Below are 18,415 nucleotides of genomic sequence, written 5' to 3' on the forward strand. Positions count from 1 at the left end.
GAGAGGAAGACACATGTTTTAAATGTACGGATATGACTTCTCTTTTTACGCATTATGAAAGATGGTATTATTTGTTAATATAGCAAAGCAAGAGAGCTGAATGATATTTGTTGATGCTTTGTAGTACAGCTGTGAAAAATAGGAAGTTTAATGTACTCTCAAGTAGTAGTAGTTTTTTGGTTTTTTTTTTTTGCGTTATGTGGGCCTCTCACTGTTGTGGCCTCTCCCGTTGCGGAGCACAGGCTCCGGACGCACAGGCTCAGCGGCCATGGCTCACGGGCCCAGCCGCTCCGCGGCATGTGGGATCTTCCCGGACCGGGGCACGAACCCGCGTCCCCTGCATCGTCAGGCGGACTCTCAACCACTGCGCCACCAGGGAAGCCCGAGTAGTAGTATTTTTAATTTAGCAACATATCCAAAATAAATTATGTGTCTCAGATACTAATGTATTTATAAGATCCTGACTCAAGTGTTCGCTACTTGTTCTTCCTTGGGGTGGATATTGGTTGGTTCCCAGACTTCAACTATGACATCAAAACACAGTACAGTTATACATAAATAGATTCCTTGATGAAAATGTAGTCATGTATGTTTAACATGTTTACTGAAACATACATAAATTTTCTCCATTATATTAAGAAATGTAACACATATGGCTTGACTATACCGTTTTTACTAAAGAAAATTTACAACTGTTAAAAACTTGTGGTATTTTTCATTATCTTATAACTTTAATTTTTATTTATGAAAAACATTTTTCCACTAGTTCAGTATTCAGGAAACTGATCAAGAAAATATAGTACTTAGCTTATAATGATGAATATTTATCCTCTGTAATGAGGACTATCAGATTTGGATATATTTCTTTGTTAATAAGTCTTATTTCCTTATAGAAAATAAAGTGTATTGAGAATTAAAGAATTAGACATGTGGGTAGACAAGCTGACCTTTAAGGTCTCTAGCAAACTTGAAGTTTAATGTTTCTGAGATTTTTTTTTTTTTACTGCCTTTTTTTTTTTTAACAGTAACATTATAAATCTATAGAAGCCCCAAAGAAAATGCAATTTTGGTTTTACAATAATTAGCTTTGAAACATAACCTTCACAGAGAGTATTTTATTATCTTATATAAGAGTCCATTAGGGTATAAAATCAATATTTTAGCCACTCAAGTGGAGCATTTCATTTTTCTCAATATTTTTGAGAGAAGCCACTTTCAATTTAACTTTTTTTTCTTACCTAATGGAATCTTATACATAAATAAAATAACTTTTCTAAATCATTAAAACCTAATAGAAAATTAACAGGGTTATGATAGATTGCTTTTCCTTTGTGGTGAAGAGACAAGGTAGAGCTAATAGTCTTGAGTGCCCTTAGGACACATGAATTACCATCTACCTTCTCAAGGGAGGATATTTGAAATTAAACATGCATGAATTATCTACTCCACCTGGGGGAGATCTGATAGCCCTCAGCAAGTGTTGAACTTCGGGGCTACAATTCTCTGCCCTCCACTATTCACCCCACATTCAAGAAAGGCAAGCATCCTTTAGCAATAGATCTATTTATGAGAATAAGCTCAGTCACATAGTTCCCCAAAGGGAGGCAACCTTAAGAGTGATGATAGAATATTGCTGACACTAGACACTTTGGGGCATGTTTTTGGTATAAGATAGTTGTCACTACCTTCTCAGTAGATTCTCAGTAGACTACTCTACTGGTGGTGGTCACAGAATGGGTCAGTAAGCTTAATTTGAGCTGCATTAGTTTCCTATTGCTGTGTAACAAATAACTCCATATTTAGCAGCTTACAACAATAAAACACTTATCATCTCACACAGTTCCTGTAGATTGGACATTCAGAAGCAGCTCAGCTGGGTTGTTCTGGCTCAGGGTCTCGCACGAGGTTGCGGTCAAGGTGTCAGCTGGGGCTGCAGTCATCTAAAGGCTTGACTGGAGCCAGACGATTCACTGTCTAGGTGGCTCCCTCACATGCATGGCAAGTGGGTGCTGACTGTGGGCAAGAAGCCTCAGTTCCTTTCCATAGGGCTGCTTGAGAGCTCTCATGACAGTCTGGTTCTCTCCCAGGAGTGAGCAGTCCAAGAGAGAACAAGGCACAGGCTAAAGTGTCATTTATGACCTAGCCTCAGAAACCACATGCAGTCATTTCTGGAATATATTATTGTTTACATAATTCAGCCCTATTTAAAGTGGGAGAGGACTCCATGAGTGCATGGTTCCAGGAGGTAAAGTTATTGGGGGCCATCTTGGAGCCAGACTATCACAGCAAATGGTAATTTTTCTTTGGGGTTTTTATAGAGCTGGTCTTGGGAAAATAAGTTTTTTTGTTTTATTTTTTTAAACATTCCTTTAGCTCTTCTCTCTGTGCCTCTTTGAGCTGTACTTTATTTCTAGAAGCCAGTACTTCCAAGTTGACTCCTCCTTCCTCAGGGGTGCCCTTCCTGTCCTTCCTTGCTCACAAATTCAATAAATATGTGAGGACAAATTGTGTGTCAATCACTGTTTGTTCACATCAGTGAACAAAATCCTTCCATTCATAGAGCTTACCTTTTATATAGTAGTAGCTTGTCATAATGAGTTGTCTCCTATGATCCATAATTTCTGGTTTGTCCTGTTAGCATTCTGTGGGATCTGATGCTATTTCCAGGTGATAGTGTCAGAACTGATTTGACTTGTAGGACACCCAGCTGGTGTCCAAGGATTGCTTGGTGGTGTGGGAAACCCCACTTCCCTTGCCCCCTCACGTTGGAATCGGGTCCAGAACCTTTAGTAAACAAATTTAAGGAAAGAGGTCAATGATTGGCAAAATTCCCTTAAAATAACAAGTTTGTTTTAATAGAGGTATTCTGTGATCTAATTCAAAAGAGTACGATGGAACTTTAAGGGCCCGAAGCAGAGAGAGATCTCAGCAGGGGAACTCGCTCATTTGTGCCAGTTTCACTGCTTTAAGCCTACTTTTGTTCAATGGAAGACATAACCATCAAGCTATCTCACTCAGCACGGTCTTTTCCACAATGTGAAAATGCAAGAGTGGGGGAATAAGTGAATATTAAGCTTAAACAGGCAAAAACATTAATATGAGAAGTGTCAGAGATTAAAGTAGCTAATTTTGCCATTTCCTTTCAAAATTGACGCAGTGAGGTTTGAATTTCCCCAGATATGGTGGAAAGACTTGGATCACCATTTCTATGTGTGTTTATAGCCTAGCCAGTGTTTCAGGGACTCTGGCATTTATATCTGAGCTTAGCTCTAACACGTTTTTCCATGGGACTTATTTTTTTTTTTCTGTTTTAAAACTGTTTGGGCCAATAAATCTTTCTCCACATGTCAGATTGGTCAACACCAAGGAGGTAAATGGAACGTAATGACACTCATCAAGTTGATGATGTGAATGATTTATTGGAGCCAATCATTTAGCACTTTCATAAAGTCAATATTAGGGAAAGAAACTCTGGGCTCTTATTATGGTAAACTGTACTGTCAGCATTCAGTGACTTATTACAAACCTGTGGCTAGGATTAGGATATTATAAATGGGGGACAAATGGAAGGCTCATTAATATTTTATACCCACAGGTGGAAGACATGCAGTGGGCCAACAGAGAACACACTCACCCGGCGTCTGTCTGCAGCCTGCCCTGTAAGCCCGGGGAGAGGAAGAAAACAGTGAAAGGAGCTCCTTGCTGCTGGCACTGCGAGCGCTGTGAAGGTTACAACTACCAGGTGGATGAGCTCTCCTGTGAACTCTGCCCTTTGGACCAGAGACCAAACATCAACCGCACAGGCTGTCAGCTCATCCCCATCATCAAACTGGAGTGGCATTCCCCCTGGGCCGTGGTGCCTGTGTTCGTTGCCATTTTGGGAATCATCGCCACCACCTTTGTGATCGTGACCTTTGTCCGCTATAACGACACACCTATTGTGAGGGCTTCGGGACGCGAACTTAGTTACGTGCTCCTAACGGGGATTTTTCTCTGTTATTCAATCACCTTTTTAATGATTGCAGCACCAGATACAGTCATCTGCTCCTTCCGACGGATCTTCCTAGGACTCGGCATGTGTTTCAGCTATGCAGCCCTTCTTACCAAAACAAACCGAATCCACCGAATATTTGAGCAGGGGAAGAAATCCGTCACAGCGCCCAAGTTTATCAGTCCAGCATCCCAGCTGGTGATCACCTTCAGCCTGATCTCCATCCAGCTCCTGGGAGTATGTGTCTGGTTTGTTGTGGACCCACCGCACATCATCATTGACTATGGAGAACAGCGGACTCTAGACCCGGAGAACGCCAGGGGAGTGCTCAAGTGTGACATCTCTGATCTCTCGCTCATTTGTTCACTAGGGTACAGTATCCTCTTGATGGTAACTTGTACTGTTTATGCCATTAAAACAAGAGGAGTTCCAGAGACTTTCAATGAAGCCAAACCTATTGGATTTACCATGTATACCACCTGCATCATTTGGTTAGCTTTCATCCCCATCTTTTTTGGTACAGCCCAGTCAGCAGAAAAGGTAAGTGGCAAGAAATGCATTGCCAACCCTTTTCCTGGATTTAACTTCTTCCTTTAGGATGCTTTCCCTTCTTTCTTTTTGGTTCACTTATATTCTCTCAAGAAGCTTCAGTGTTTTATATATATATTCAAGGTCACTTTGCTCTGAATATGTGTTGACTAAGGCTGATTTTCCATGAAAAACACTTTAATGTGTCCTCCTTGGCAAGGTGGAAGATTGACAGAGCTCACATCACTTTCTGGGTCCCTTTTCCCAGTTCTGTTATCGACTAACATAACTGTTGTTTTCCAAACGTTAAAAGAGGAAGGGAGAAAGGGCAGACATGATTCACAGGGCTGAGCTATTCCAGAGGTTTCTCAGTGCGTGACAAATGCCTCCTTTGCCGGTTCTAATGTTACTCTCAGAAAAAGCTATTCCTTAATAATTATGATGGTTTTAGTCACAGAAGCAAACTGCAACAGCAAAAACTAAGTGGCTTAATTCAGTCTGAACCGTCGTACTATTTCTCTTTAGCTCCCATTCTTCTTATTTTTCCATATGTGGAGGATGGTGGTGAGGGATGAAAGAAGCAGCAATGGGCGATTATATAATGCAGTTTATATTTTTTTAGAAGTTGAAGATCAATTGAATTTCCTGAAATAATTTTCTTTTGTTACTAATCTTCCATTAACTTCACCACACAAAACACTGCATGTAAAGAACATCTGTGTGTGAAAGGAAATACATGCTGAACTGGATGTATGAGTTTCTATGTATAGAAAAGCAGAGAACTAACGTTAACCATGACTTTCAAGGTTTGGGTGGTGTGATGGAGACAACCAGCTTGAAAAACAAAGGCAAATGCTACCGTTCTAAAGGGATAGCTCTTCAGCCCTAATGTGCATATGAGAAAGTTCTTCTCTCAGAGTGAGGATGTAAAGATTATTCCATCCTCCATCATCAGAAGTCGTGAGGAAGTCAGAACATCCGGGGGGGGAGCATTATATTCCATAGGTTCTAACATTCCAAGTAAGGTCCCACATGACTCTTAAAATGCCAACTAATTCAGAGGAAAAAATACTCAACAAGGGCATGGAGAGCTCATTAGTATGAGCATTCATCCCTTACTCGATCAATGTGGTCTTCAACTTTGAAAGCCAAAAATGTACTTCAGCAAACCTGCTGCTGAATAGAGCAAACTTGCCATGGGTTCCAGACCTGTGACCTTTCTTGACTTGAATGGCCTGATGAAAGTCCACGAATATTTTACGTAGGACCATGTTCATGGCGGGAAAATAAAGTAAGACAGTTTGGGACACGAAACTTAACCACTAGAAAACATTATATCTTGACATACACAGATGGGAATTTATTAGGATCAAACTTGTAAATTTAACATAGGAAGGGATGTGTCGCTCAAAGTTTATTAGGTCTGTTTTGACATGGTTAGTTGGACTAGTCAGGGAAAAATATTGTTTTTCAGTGTCTAGAAATGTCCACATTATGTGAATTATTGATAACATCAACCTAACTGGTACTTGTATTTGTGTTTGAACCTAGAACTGTCTTTTTTAACATATTGTTTTATCTAGAGAGGGCCATAGGAAGTTTATTTTGTTTTCTTGTGGATAACAAATATTTAGCCAAACAAAATCTCCTGAGTTCTGATATCTAACTCCCTTTTCTTTTGTTTTCTCTCCCTTTACATTTTATAAAAGACAGTCTACGCTTACTTTTCATGTTGTGACGTCAAGGATCTGGGGGAGCAAATATAAATGCTAATAAGATGTTATTTCTATTCAGGGAACTCTTTCAGTGACTCAATTTTTAGAAGAAATTTTTAGAATAAATAAAATCGTGGTCCTACATCAAGCTATTGGGCGCCTTCGTAGTAATGCAAACATGCATCATAGTAAGTTTTTTTTAAGGTAACTGAAAAAAAAACAAATGACCATTGTCTCTCAGATAAGAACTCTGCAGCTGTCCCCTGAGGAGCAGTGATGGAGACAGTAAGAGTTTCAGGATGAAATGGACACATGAATAAGCCAGGGCTGGAGGCTGCCCAGTGCTGGGCCTGTGGGAGCTGTACATCCATCTGAAAACCTGGAGTGTATGTACATACTTATCGGTGTGGATCTATCAATGCCTCCAGAGAGATGACTGAATGCTAGCCAGAATTCTTTTTTCTTTTTTAGCTTTGTGCAATCAAAGTAAGTCAGAGAAACACACTGTAAGACAGATTTATAAAATATGTTAATTGGAATTTATTTGTATTCATGATATGATTGAATGTGGAAATGAGTGAAGAAATCAAGAAGGAACACTAATTCTAGGAATTTTCAGAACATTGGAAAGTGCTCAAATTATGTAGTTAGGCTTGGAGTTGCCGAATTTAGACAAGCTTTGCATCAAGAGCTATTATTTGATAAGTAGCTAAGATTTGCTACTGAAGTATTTTGTGTAATACACTTATGTGTCATCCTAACACTTCACGTTAAAATTTGCTTCCTGCTATTCTCTGTCAAAGTATCTTTAATTACTCAAAACAATACACAGAATGTTTGAGAGTGTTTATTTTTTCATGTTGCTAAAATTATTGACACAGATATTAAAAGTGAATACAACTTTTATATTTCTAAAGGCAGGCTTTCTCTAAGTTTTATTGACTTTGGAGGACCAAAGAGCTGGTCAGTTCTACATTGTCCTTTATAATGCTCAGCCAGTTAACCCCACGTTATCAGCTTGAAGTGTGTGCAGCAGTCAGGAGGCACACACAGCCATTAATTCAGCAGATCCTTATTGAGCACTGTGTCCAGCATTGTGCTAATTACTGAACCATGTCAGTCAGTATCCCCGAGCCTTCCTTGTACAAAGGCGCAGCCGGTCTCCCAGCTGATGCTGCCTGATGCCTGTCATCACCAGCAAGTGCCAGGTTCCAGGGCAGGAGAAGATCAGGCTCAAGGGCAGGGGGAGATGGTGAGGAGTCAGATGTGAGACGAGAAAGCGAAGAAAAGAACTGTGCATCCTGTAACTATGCATCAGTGACATAGAATTTATAACATGGAAGAGCAAAATTTCTTCCAGTATGCATTTAATTATGTTTCATGGAGTCATGTCTACAGGAAAAAAACCCATCTAGCCACACAGGTCTCTTTGAAATTACAAGGGAAGTAGGAATAAAAAGTAAAATTAGTTGAATAATTTAGACAGATGTTTTAGAAAACCTCTGAGTAAAATCAAGTTATAAAGGGACATTTGTAGCATTCATGAGGACAGACAGCTCTCCAAAGTATGTCTCCATCCAATGATAAAACACCACTTAATTTTCCCACATTCTTTTTTTTCAGATTTCAAAATCAAGATGAATCATGTTTTTTCCTATAGATTTTAATGACATCATTTATTAGCTTTATATCTACTACGGCATTTTACTAACTCATAGTTTAAATGCACTTTCTTTTTTCCTATAAAAAGGTGGTGTGAAGGAAGGGCAGACACGCTGCGGCACAGACAGGGACCAACTCAAACTTTCCTAATTGGGTTGAAAAGACAAAAAGTTAAAATATAATTAATGTAATAGTCAGGAAGAGAATCCCCAGGGATGGTTAGGGGCTGTTAGGATGGCAGAAATCTCTTAAATACATATCTTACCATCTCTAATTGGGTTCATAAAGTCTAGATAATCAGACAAAGGTTATGACACTGCCAAGCTCCAAGGAGCACCGTGCTTCAACCAGAGCATAGGATGGAAACAAAACAAAACACCCTCAAAACGGACAAGAAAATAAAACTCCAAACTGTCAAGCACCCCATATGTCCCAAAACAGCCTTTCTTCTTTCACCTTCTGGATAAGTCGTGTAGCCTCTATTTAGTAGCTTAAATAAAAAACCTGGAGTTATCTTAGACCCCTCCCTGTACTCACACTCACCTCCTCTCACCTTCAAATGTCATCCTGTATCAGTTCATGGAGGGTAAGCCATGTTTGTCTGATATATATCTGAATGAATGCATCTCTTAACATAGAGACTTTCATGTAATATATTCTCAATAAATACCTATTGAATGAGTAAATAGAGTCCCTTGCACAATAATGACATACTATAATAATAAAAATCCTTATTATTTAAGTTAGAATATGGCATAATGGTAACCTTATATAGTCATCATATTGTGATCCCCACTGCAACTTTTTTTTTCTGAAAAATAAGTTTTCTCCTTTGAATGATGGGCCAAATACATTTCTTTTTAAAAATTTTGTCAGTATCACTTATTCTGATATAGGACTGCTAAATATTTAAGGAGAAATATGAAAAAGAATTCTAATAGCTGTCCTTAGTTTTGTCTAAAATATACAAAACAAAGGAGAATTGATGCTGTTTTCCAGGTGCTTTGCCATGTCAAAAGTATCTCCCTTATTCTTTTTATTATTTATTTATTTATTTTGGGCTGTGTTGGGTCTTCGTTTCTGTGCGAGGGCTTTCTCCAGCTGCGGCGAGCGGGGGCCACTCTTCATCACGGTGCACAGGCCTCTCACTGTCGCGGCCTCTCCCGTTGCGGAGCGCAGGCTCAGTAGTTGTGGCTCACGGGCTTAGTTGCTCCGCGGCATGTGGGATCTTCCCAGACCAGGGCTCGAACCCATGTCCCCTGCATTGGCAGGCAGATTCCCAACCACTGCGCCACCAGGGAAGCCCTCTCCCTTATTCTTTTACTCTGTCAATTATAAGGTGAATGAGTGGAGTAAGGAAGAGCATAAGCTCTGGAGTGGGAGGACGTGGTTCAAATCCTGCAGCTCTGCTAAACTAGCTGAGAAAATTCAGTTAAGAGGCTAAATTTGTGCAGATAGAAATACATTTCCTGGGGAATGCAAACTCAGATATAAAGCAGCATAAACATTTGCCTGCCATCTGTGCCCAGCCCTATTCACAAACTAAAGCAGACTTGAGTTCATACCATTTAGGAAAGGGCAGGAAGATGATTGACTTAAAAAATCCTCTCGTCTCATTATGGTGTATTTTTGTATTAATAGATACCTCATGGTAGTTTTGCCGAGAGTTATATGCTATGAGTCATGAGGCATGTTTAGCACATAATAGGCAATCAATAGATACTGTCTGTTATTACAATTAGGCTGTGTTTCACGCGGGCAGGGATCTTATTTTATTTCGCTCACCATCATCTCCTTGACACCTAGCATAAAACGGTGCCCGGAATGGGTTCTCCAAAAATATTTGTTTAATGATTGAATGCATTTAAAATTATCCAGATAATTGCATCAGTTTCTCCAGCCGTCTGCGGAGCATCCCAACCAGACATGTTTTCGCAAACACAGGGGCTTGCCTGAGGGTAGAGCACACAAGATTACAAAAGTTAAAGATGGAGACAAGAATCTGAAGGACTAGGTAGAAAGAGAAGAGAGTGTTGTTCCTGAGGCAGTAATGTAACTGCCTCCATATACTTAGCAGAAAATACTAGAGGAGAGGAAAGTGTCATCAGAAAGCAGTTGCTGGAATACTTGGGTTAAAACTGAAAAGTTGAATAACTCTAACAAGAGTTGTGAGAGGTAGTTCTGAAAACAATAATAAAATCCCTGCTTTAAGGATGAGAAAAGAACAGCCTGAAAACCTGTGGTAAGAGTGTCAATATAACCTAGATAGCAATGGAAGTAATTTTCAGAAGAGATCAGACCACCCATAACTGTCTCCTAACTTTTCTCCATTTCTGTGGAAAGGAGGGAAATGGAAACAATGATCAGTAACCATCTTGTGTGTCTGTAATTGTTGTAAACCTTAGAGCGTTTTCTTTCCTTGTTCACTTACAGTCATTTGAAGCTGATTCCTTTAAAGGAATCTCAGGTTACAGAACTATTTCAGGTATTATGGTGGATTGTGTCCAGGCAAGATTAATCATACCAGCCTGTTACAATCAACTCTGGAAGGAAAAACCAAATAAAAAAAGGAAAAAGAAAAAAAAAACTGGAAAAGAAAACATTTATAGGATCTAATTTATGCACTCAGTAAAAATGATATGCTTGTGAAGGTATAGAAGAAAAAAATGAAATTAAGGAGATTCTAGGGCACAGTGTAGGCAAATCTGTTGAGTAGCTCTTCTAGAGAAGGCTGCCTTAGCCAGGCTTATTACTTTTTTCCCTTTGTGTTACATATTACTGCTGCAGAATATTACCAACTTACACATTTAGGGCAACCCTTTGGGGGGATGCCTATCTAACTGGACAGCACAAAGAAATGTTTGCTCCATGAACCTTGCTTAGATTCCATGATCCCACTTTTTGGGGGCTCAGATGAAGCTGTGTGGTCTGGGGATACTTGAAACATTTGGTGAGATTGTGGTATTTGCACATTTCTCTCTCCCTCTTTAATTGAAATTGAATTTACAAAGGATTTGAATTTTCTATACCCAGGTTACAATAAATTAATCAATTAGACAGTTTAGATAGTCAACCTGGGAATTTAGTCCTAGAGTTCACATATCTCACTAAAATGGTTTGGCCTTCTTAATATCTTTGAAATGCTGTAAAACTAGATTTGATTAAGACCAAAATGTGAATATCTTCTGAGACATAGTGACCATGACTTTATTTCAAAATGTTTAGCAGGAATACCATACAAATAGACTTACTTTTTTTCTATATAGGCAGAATTTGAATGACATCCCAGACTGTTCATAGTACAGAACACAGTGACTAATTTACTTATGTAACTTCAAATTGCATTTTCCATGATTCAGTAGCTGCTTATATCTCTTGGAGCACACAGGGTGCCAGGAAGAGCAGATTGCAAGCAAATAGTTCCTTTTGGCTGTAACCATATATACATTTTTAGGTTGGGAAATTTTTTTTTAAATCTCTAAATACAGTATCACATGGATTAGTACCACCCATCCCAAAGTGTAGAGAAATATTTAACCAAATATTAGTCTAAATTCCAGGCCATTTAAAATGAGTGCAAAGCAGATTTATTTGCATCATTAAAAGAAATATAAAGAATACTTAGTCTGGCTTCTGGTTCAAGATACGGGCTGGCACAAACATATATATCGATTGCCTCTAAGGTAATAATGAAACGAAAAGAAGAAGGAAAGAAAAGGAAAAGAAAATAAGGGAAGAAAAGGGGGATGGGAGAGGGAGAGAAAGGGAGGGAGGGAAGGAGAGAGACAGAGAGAGAGGGTCATTATAGGCATAGCTCGGAGATATTGTGGGTTTGGTTCCAGAACCCCATGATGAAGCAAATAACACAACGCAAGTCACAGAGATTTTTTTGGTTTCCCAGTGTGAATAAAATTTATGTTTATACTACACTGTAGTCTATAACTATGCAATAGCATTGTATCTAAACAAATGTACATTATTCAATTTAAAATACTTTATTGCTAAAAAAATGCTATCATCTGGAGCCTTCAGAGAATCATATCTTTTGTCTGGTAGAAGGTCTTGCCTTGATTTTCATTGCTTCTGGCTGAGCAGGGTGAGGGCTGCTGAAGGTTGGGGTGGAGCTGTGGAAATTTCTTAAAATAAGAAAGCACTGAAGTTTGCCTCATTGATTCACTCTTCCTTTCAATGCTGTTTGATAGCTTTTAACTCGGGGTAGAACTTATTTCAAAATCAGAGTCAATCTTCTCAAACCCTGCTGCTGCTTTATCAATTAAATTTATGCAGTATTCTAAATCTTTTGTTGTCATTTCAAAAATCTTCATAGCATCTTCACCAGGAATAGATTTCATCTCAAGAAACCACTTTCTTTGCTCACCCATAAGAAGCAACTCCTTGGCCATTAAAGTTTTAACATAGGATTGTAGCAATTCATTCATCTCTTCAGGCTCCACTTCTAATTTTACTGCTCTTGCCATTTCCACCACATCTTCAGTTACTTCCTCCACTGCAGTCTTGAACTCCCACCCCAAGTCATCCATGAGAGTTGGAATCCACTTCTTCCACACTCCTGTTAATGCTGATATTTTGACCTATTCCCATGAATCAGGACTGTTCTCAATGGCATCTAGAATGGTGAATCCTTTTCAGAAGGTTTTCAATTTACTTTTTCCAGATCCATCAGAGGAATCATTATCTATGGCAGCTATAGCCTTATGAAATATATTTCTTAAATAATAAGACTTTGAAAGTCGAAATTACTCCTTGATTCACGGGCTGCGAATGGATGTTGTGTTAGCAGGTAAGAAAATAACATTAATCTCCTGTACATCTCCATCAGCGCTCTTGGGTGACCAGGTTTATAGTCAACGAGCAGTAATATTTTGAAAGGAATCTTTTTTTTCTGAGCAGTAGGCGTCAACAGTCAGCTTAAGATATTCAGTAAGCCAAGCTGTAAACAGATTTTCTGTGATCCAGGCTCTGTTGTTCCACTTACAGAGCACGGCTTCAGAGTAGATTTAGCATCATTCTTAAGGGCCCTAGGGTTTTTAGAATGGTAAGTGAGCACTGGCTTCAACGTAAAGTCAACAGCTGCATTAGTCCCTGACAAGAGAGTCAGTCTGTGCTTTGAAGCTTTGAAGCCAGGCATTGACTTCTCTTCTGTAGCTATGAAAAGTCCTAGATGGCATCTTCTTCCAATATTCTCCTTAAACCTCATAAGCCAACCTCTGCTAGCTTCAAACTTCCCTTCTGCAGTCTCCTCACCTCTCTCAGCATTAATAGAATATAAGACAGTTAGGGTCTCACTCTGGGTTAGGCCTTGGCTTCAGGGAATGTTGTGGCTGGTTTGATCTTTTTTGGGGACCACTAAAACTTTCTCCATATCAGCAGTTAGGCTGTTTAACTTTCTTATCATTTGTGTATTCACTAGAGTAGCACTTTTAATTGCTTTCAAGAACTTTTCTTTTGCATTCACAACTTGGCTAATTGTTTGGCACAAGAGATCTAGCTTTTGGTCTCTCTTGGCTTTCGACATGGCATCCTCACTAAACTTAATCATTTCTAGCTTTTGATTTAAAGTGAGAGACTTGCAACTCTTCCTTTTACTTGATCACTTACAGGCCATTGTAGGGTTGTTAACTGGCCTAATTTCAGTATTGTTGTGTCTCAGGGAATAGGGAGGCCTGAGGAGAGGGAGAGAGTCAGGGAACTGGCTGGGCTGCTTGGTGGAGCAGTCAGAACACATACATGTATCGATATAAGTTCTCTGTCTTATATGGGTGTGGTTCGTGGTGCCCCAAGACAATTACAATAGTAACATCAGAGATCACTGATCACAGATTATCATAACAAATAATAGTGAAAAGGTTTGAAATATTGCAAGAATTACCAAAATATGACACAGAGATATGAAGTGAGCAAATACTATTGAAAAAACCATGCCAACAGACTTGTTTGATGCAAGGTTGCCACAAACCTTCAATTTGTAAAAAATGCAATATCTGCAAACTGCAACAAAATAAAGTGCAGTAAAGAAGTTACGCCTGTATATTTTTGGAGCCAACAGTAGGTAAAACAATTTGAGAAAATCCTGAAAAATAAAGGTGGAATGGGCCTGACTTACAGAGAAATTAAAAGACGGAGAGAACAGCTCAAGAGACATAAATGATTCTTACTATGAAAATACCAAATAATTTCTAAACCTAAAGTCAACATGAAGACTTGAAGCAGGCCTTGAAGTGACCATCAGGAAAATTATTTAAAGAGCTGAATTTCAAAATAGCTGGGCCCGTTGGTCCCCTCGCTTCTCCCTTCTGCTCTAACCTTACGTGTAGAGAGAGTTTAGGTTAAAATTACAGAATTCTACTCTAAAGAACAGGACTTATCTGATGGTGAGATTATCTTATGCTCCTAGTGTGGGCACAAGGCATTTGAAGGAAAACAGCAGAATTTGAAGTAATTTTATTTCAGACAGCCATAGACAGGTGGGAAATAGGAAATGCAGTTTCTATACAAGATAGAACTATAATAAATTTCTCCACTCTTAGAATAAGTTTCTCCAGGGGTGGGTCCCCAGTCTGCTTGCTTGCCTGTATCCATGCATTGTTAAGAGAAGCCAGTCAGATGAAACTCACTAATTTACACAGGTCCATAGTCTGCCGGTCCATCCGAGGAAAAAGTACCCCACCAGTAATCCTTATCAATCAACCTGACCCTTCAATCATAATTATACATCAACAACCAAAGATGTCATGAGAGCTGAAGAAACCCAGTAGCGTAATTTAAAAAGACAAACACACATACACACACACAATAAAAACAAAGCCAGAGGTGATTCAGAAAATGTAAGAGAATTTTTTAAATAGAATTTTAATTAGCATCTCTTCAAGAAAAAATTCAAGAGAATATTGAACATACACACACATATATATAGGTGGTCATGGAACAGACCAATCAGAGAATAAGAAAATGACCCTAGTAATTAAAATTATGAGCGTGAAAAGAAAAAGCTGAACATCTTAAACATGGGGTGGCTAGGGCTAAAGACCAGAGTGATGATCTGCAGGATAAAATAAATAAAAGGTAAAACCAAAGAGAAAAGTGAAAAAAAGAAAATATGAGGCACATTTAGAACACATTAAGCTAGACCCAGGATCCCAACATATATCTAAAAAACATCTGAGAAGAAGAAAGAGAACAAGAAGGGGGATAAATTATCTAAAAACAAACAAAAAAAAGTTTCACAAACTGAAGACAGGCAGCTCTTAAAACTGAAAGGGGCACACATCTTAGTAAAATTTTACTAACCAAGAGAACATTCTATGAGTTTTTTTTTTTTTGGTTGGGGGTTGGGGTGGGACTACTCCTATAAGGAATGAAAACTGGACCTCATCTGCCTCCCTGGATTCTAGAAGGCAATGAGCCAAGACTTTCTGAGGGAAAAGTAACACTATAAAACCAGCCAAACTATCAATCAATGTGAGGCTAAAAATGAATGTGGCTCAGAAAACCTGGTGCCTACGTAGCTTATCTATGAATTATTCTAGGTATAATCCAACAAAATAAAAAAGCATATCTGATATGAGATGGATAACATTGGCAATCGCATATGACCTAGAAAAAAAAGAAGAACTTTTAAAACCAATTGTAAAAGATATATTAGACCCTAGTGTCTAATTACCCTTTAAAAGGCAGGATTTTAATAATTATATTTATCCCTTCTCTGTGAGTCCAGTCATGATACTTGGATGAATCTGAAGGGAATAATATTTAGTAGCCATAATACTGAAATTGCTTTCTGTATTGGTCTTACACTTAGAAGGAATCTAGGAACAAAACACAGAAATGTTAATTTATCCACTGAAGTGAATGTAAATATTATAAACTTGATAAATTAAAAATAGTATTAATATAATTTTTAAAAAATTGAGAGGTGCTTAAGGATGGGCAATAGAGAGGGGAGTTGTGTAAGGACCTCAATCACTCACCTTTTACTGTGAGTAGTCAACAAATATAATCTAAAATTGGTAACTCAAGAGATATAAGTGCATTATTTAAACAGCAGCAAATAAATAACTAGATATATAAAATATATAGATAAATAGATAAATAAATAATAAAACCTGTTCAAACTTGTTAACTCTATAGAATAGCATTAGGATATAGGGAGACTGGTGATGCAGGGTTTTAATTTTATTTAATACTTAGGTTTTATTTTTTTAATAAACTAATCTATAATAAAAATAGAAATCATTGCATATAGAATGGTTTAAGTGAAAGTCTCAGGAAAAATTTTCTAAGACAACATGAATATACCTTCTCTAAGGGACTTTGGCTGTGTAATATGTACTGTGAGAAAATCTTTTAGATACAGAAATGGGTGAGTGATTTTGAATTTGTTTAAATGACTCAAGATCTTTGGTTGTCACAAATGGTTTATGAATTTCCTCCTCTTTAGGGTTAATGCCATTACTAAATAAATAATTTTTAAGGGTCACAATTTAATTATCAGCTGGTGATTGCATTTTGAAATGCTTGCTATACACAAGGACTTTTGCTTGGTGCTTAGAAATATGCAAAGATGAGTAAGAAGTTGTTTAGGGTCAAGTACGGAGCCAACCCAAGCACATAGAGGTCAGGTACAAAGCAGAGGAACATAATGCAGGCGAAGTGCCTAGAATGAAGTCTTGGGGCGAGGGATGGAGAAAGAAGGAAGGGAGCCTGTCCTCTTGAGAGATTGAGAAAGTCTCCATGAGGACGTGGGGATTAAATCGACCTCAAAGGGTAGAGAGAAACAGATGGAAGCCATCTTCCAGGCAAAAGGAGCAGTGGGTTTAAACTTTCAGAAAAGGGAAAGTCAGGGCATTGTGTGTAAAATCTGTGACTGAAGAGCAGTTCTGAGTTTGACACATCTCAGGGAGAGCTGGGTGACCATATGTCCCGATTTGCCCCGTTGTTAATAGCACTCCTTTTACTCTGAAAATGTATTTCCCAGTGAGAGCAATAAATTATATGGTTATCTACAAAATAAGGCTCATCAGATAACTGGCAGCCATTCGCCATGGAACTTATGCCAAGTTGGTACTTCATTTGTGAGGGACTTGAGTACATTTGAATCTTTCTGAGCATGGCTAGATTCTCAACACGGTCCCATTTTGTGAGATTTCTCTGCCAGTGGTGAGTCAGCCGAGTTGTCGTGTGCAAGGATAAGCAAAAAGACGATGATAAGATTATTGAAGAAATACAGGTGAGAAATATGGGGGCTTGACTTGTGGCAGTGGAAAGAAGAGACTCATTTCCAACTGAATTGGGAACAGAAGACAGAGTGGGAGGTGAGGTGCTTGCACTGTGTGGTCTGTGTCTCTGTGATTTTGAACCTTCTCTGTGGCTGCCACAAGGACTCTATCTAATCGGACTTCAGGAAAGAGCCCGTACATGGCCGCTGAGCCTGCGCGTCCGGAGCCTGTTGCTCCACAACGGGAGAGGCCACAACAGTGGGAGGCCTGCGTACCGTAAAAAAAAAAAAAAAAAAAAAAAAGAAAGAGCCTGTAGCTTTCCCTCTGGTCTGGGCTGATGGAGAGAAAGCAATTCTTTTAAACTGCTGATGACTGCCTGTAGCCAAGTATGGAGAAGGATATTGGGTCCTAAAATAGTAAAGTTGTGTAAAAATCAGTGTGTGGATAAAAGCAAAGGTAAGAATACAAGGACAAGAAATATCTAGTAGACTATGATTTTCAGCAACTCTGCTAACGAATATTCAAATGAATTTTGATAGTGGAAATAAAAAGTCAAGCTCTTTATTAATAAAAGGAAAATCATTTCTTAATGATTACGACTCCAACTTAAATATGTAAGCACCGTTGCCATTATATACATTTGGACATTAGACAGATTTTATATTCTGGTAATCCTGGGCAAATGTTAGGGTAATCTTGATTTTCTCTGCTTGTCATGGTCGTGACCAAATTCAATCAATATTTTTTTCCTTATTATACATCTTGTTTTGTGCAACTTTGGGCACCTTTCATATAAAATTAGAATAAATCAATTTTCAGTTATATTGTTGTTTCTCTTTAAAATCATTTTTAAAAAGTCATGTATTGATTTCTTAAGGTAAGCTGCAAAGTTCTGCATTTTATCGGTGTTCAGAATCTTATTCACAGGTGGTAGTTTTGAATCCATCAAATCTTACAATATTAATTGTAGGGTTTTTTGTTTGTTTGTTTTAAGGATGACTTCAGGTTCTCATTTTGAAAAAAAAAGCTTTTTAGTTCAAAAATTGCAATCAGTTGAATGTTTTCATCGGAATTTTAGACTCACCGAGTTATTTGCTCAGTCAAGTGTATCTACAGAAAAATGCCAAGGAATGTGATGTTTTCTGCTGTCTGTTGGCCCAGATTCTGTAAAATACAGCTCCCTATATAACCTCTGTGAGTATATACAAGCACACACATTTCACACACACCTATACATACAGCCTTGTAAAGAATTTCATGTTCTCAGGCAAGATTAAATGTCA

The 18,415-nt window shown here is 38.4% G+C and overlaps 1 protein-coding gene across 5 annotated transcripts in view; it reads left to right on the forward strand.

Moving 5' to 3' along the window:
- The window catches only part of GRM8 (glutamate metabotropic receptor 8), a 794,344-nt gene that overhangs the window by 700,284 nt on the left and 75,645 nt on the right, over nt 1-18,415 (forward strand). For all 5 annotated transcript variants that reach the window (XM_060305370.1, XM_060305367.1, XM_060305366.1 and 2 more), the window contains exon 9: nt 3,596-4,531. In XM_060305370.1, coding sequence (XP_060161353.1) covers nt 3,596-4,531 — 936 coding nt within the window. The remainder of the gene's footprint in view (nt 1-3,595; nt 4,532-18,415) is intronic.

Source organism: Globicephala melas, chromosome 9 (assembly GCF_963455315.2).
Source record: "Globicephala melas chromosome 9, mGloMel1.2, whole genome shotgun sequence".
NCBI classification, from domain to species: Eukaryota; Metazoa; Chordata; class Mammalia; order Artiodactyla; family Delphinidae; genus Globicephala; species Globicephala melas.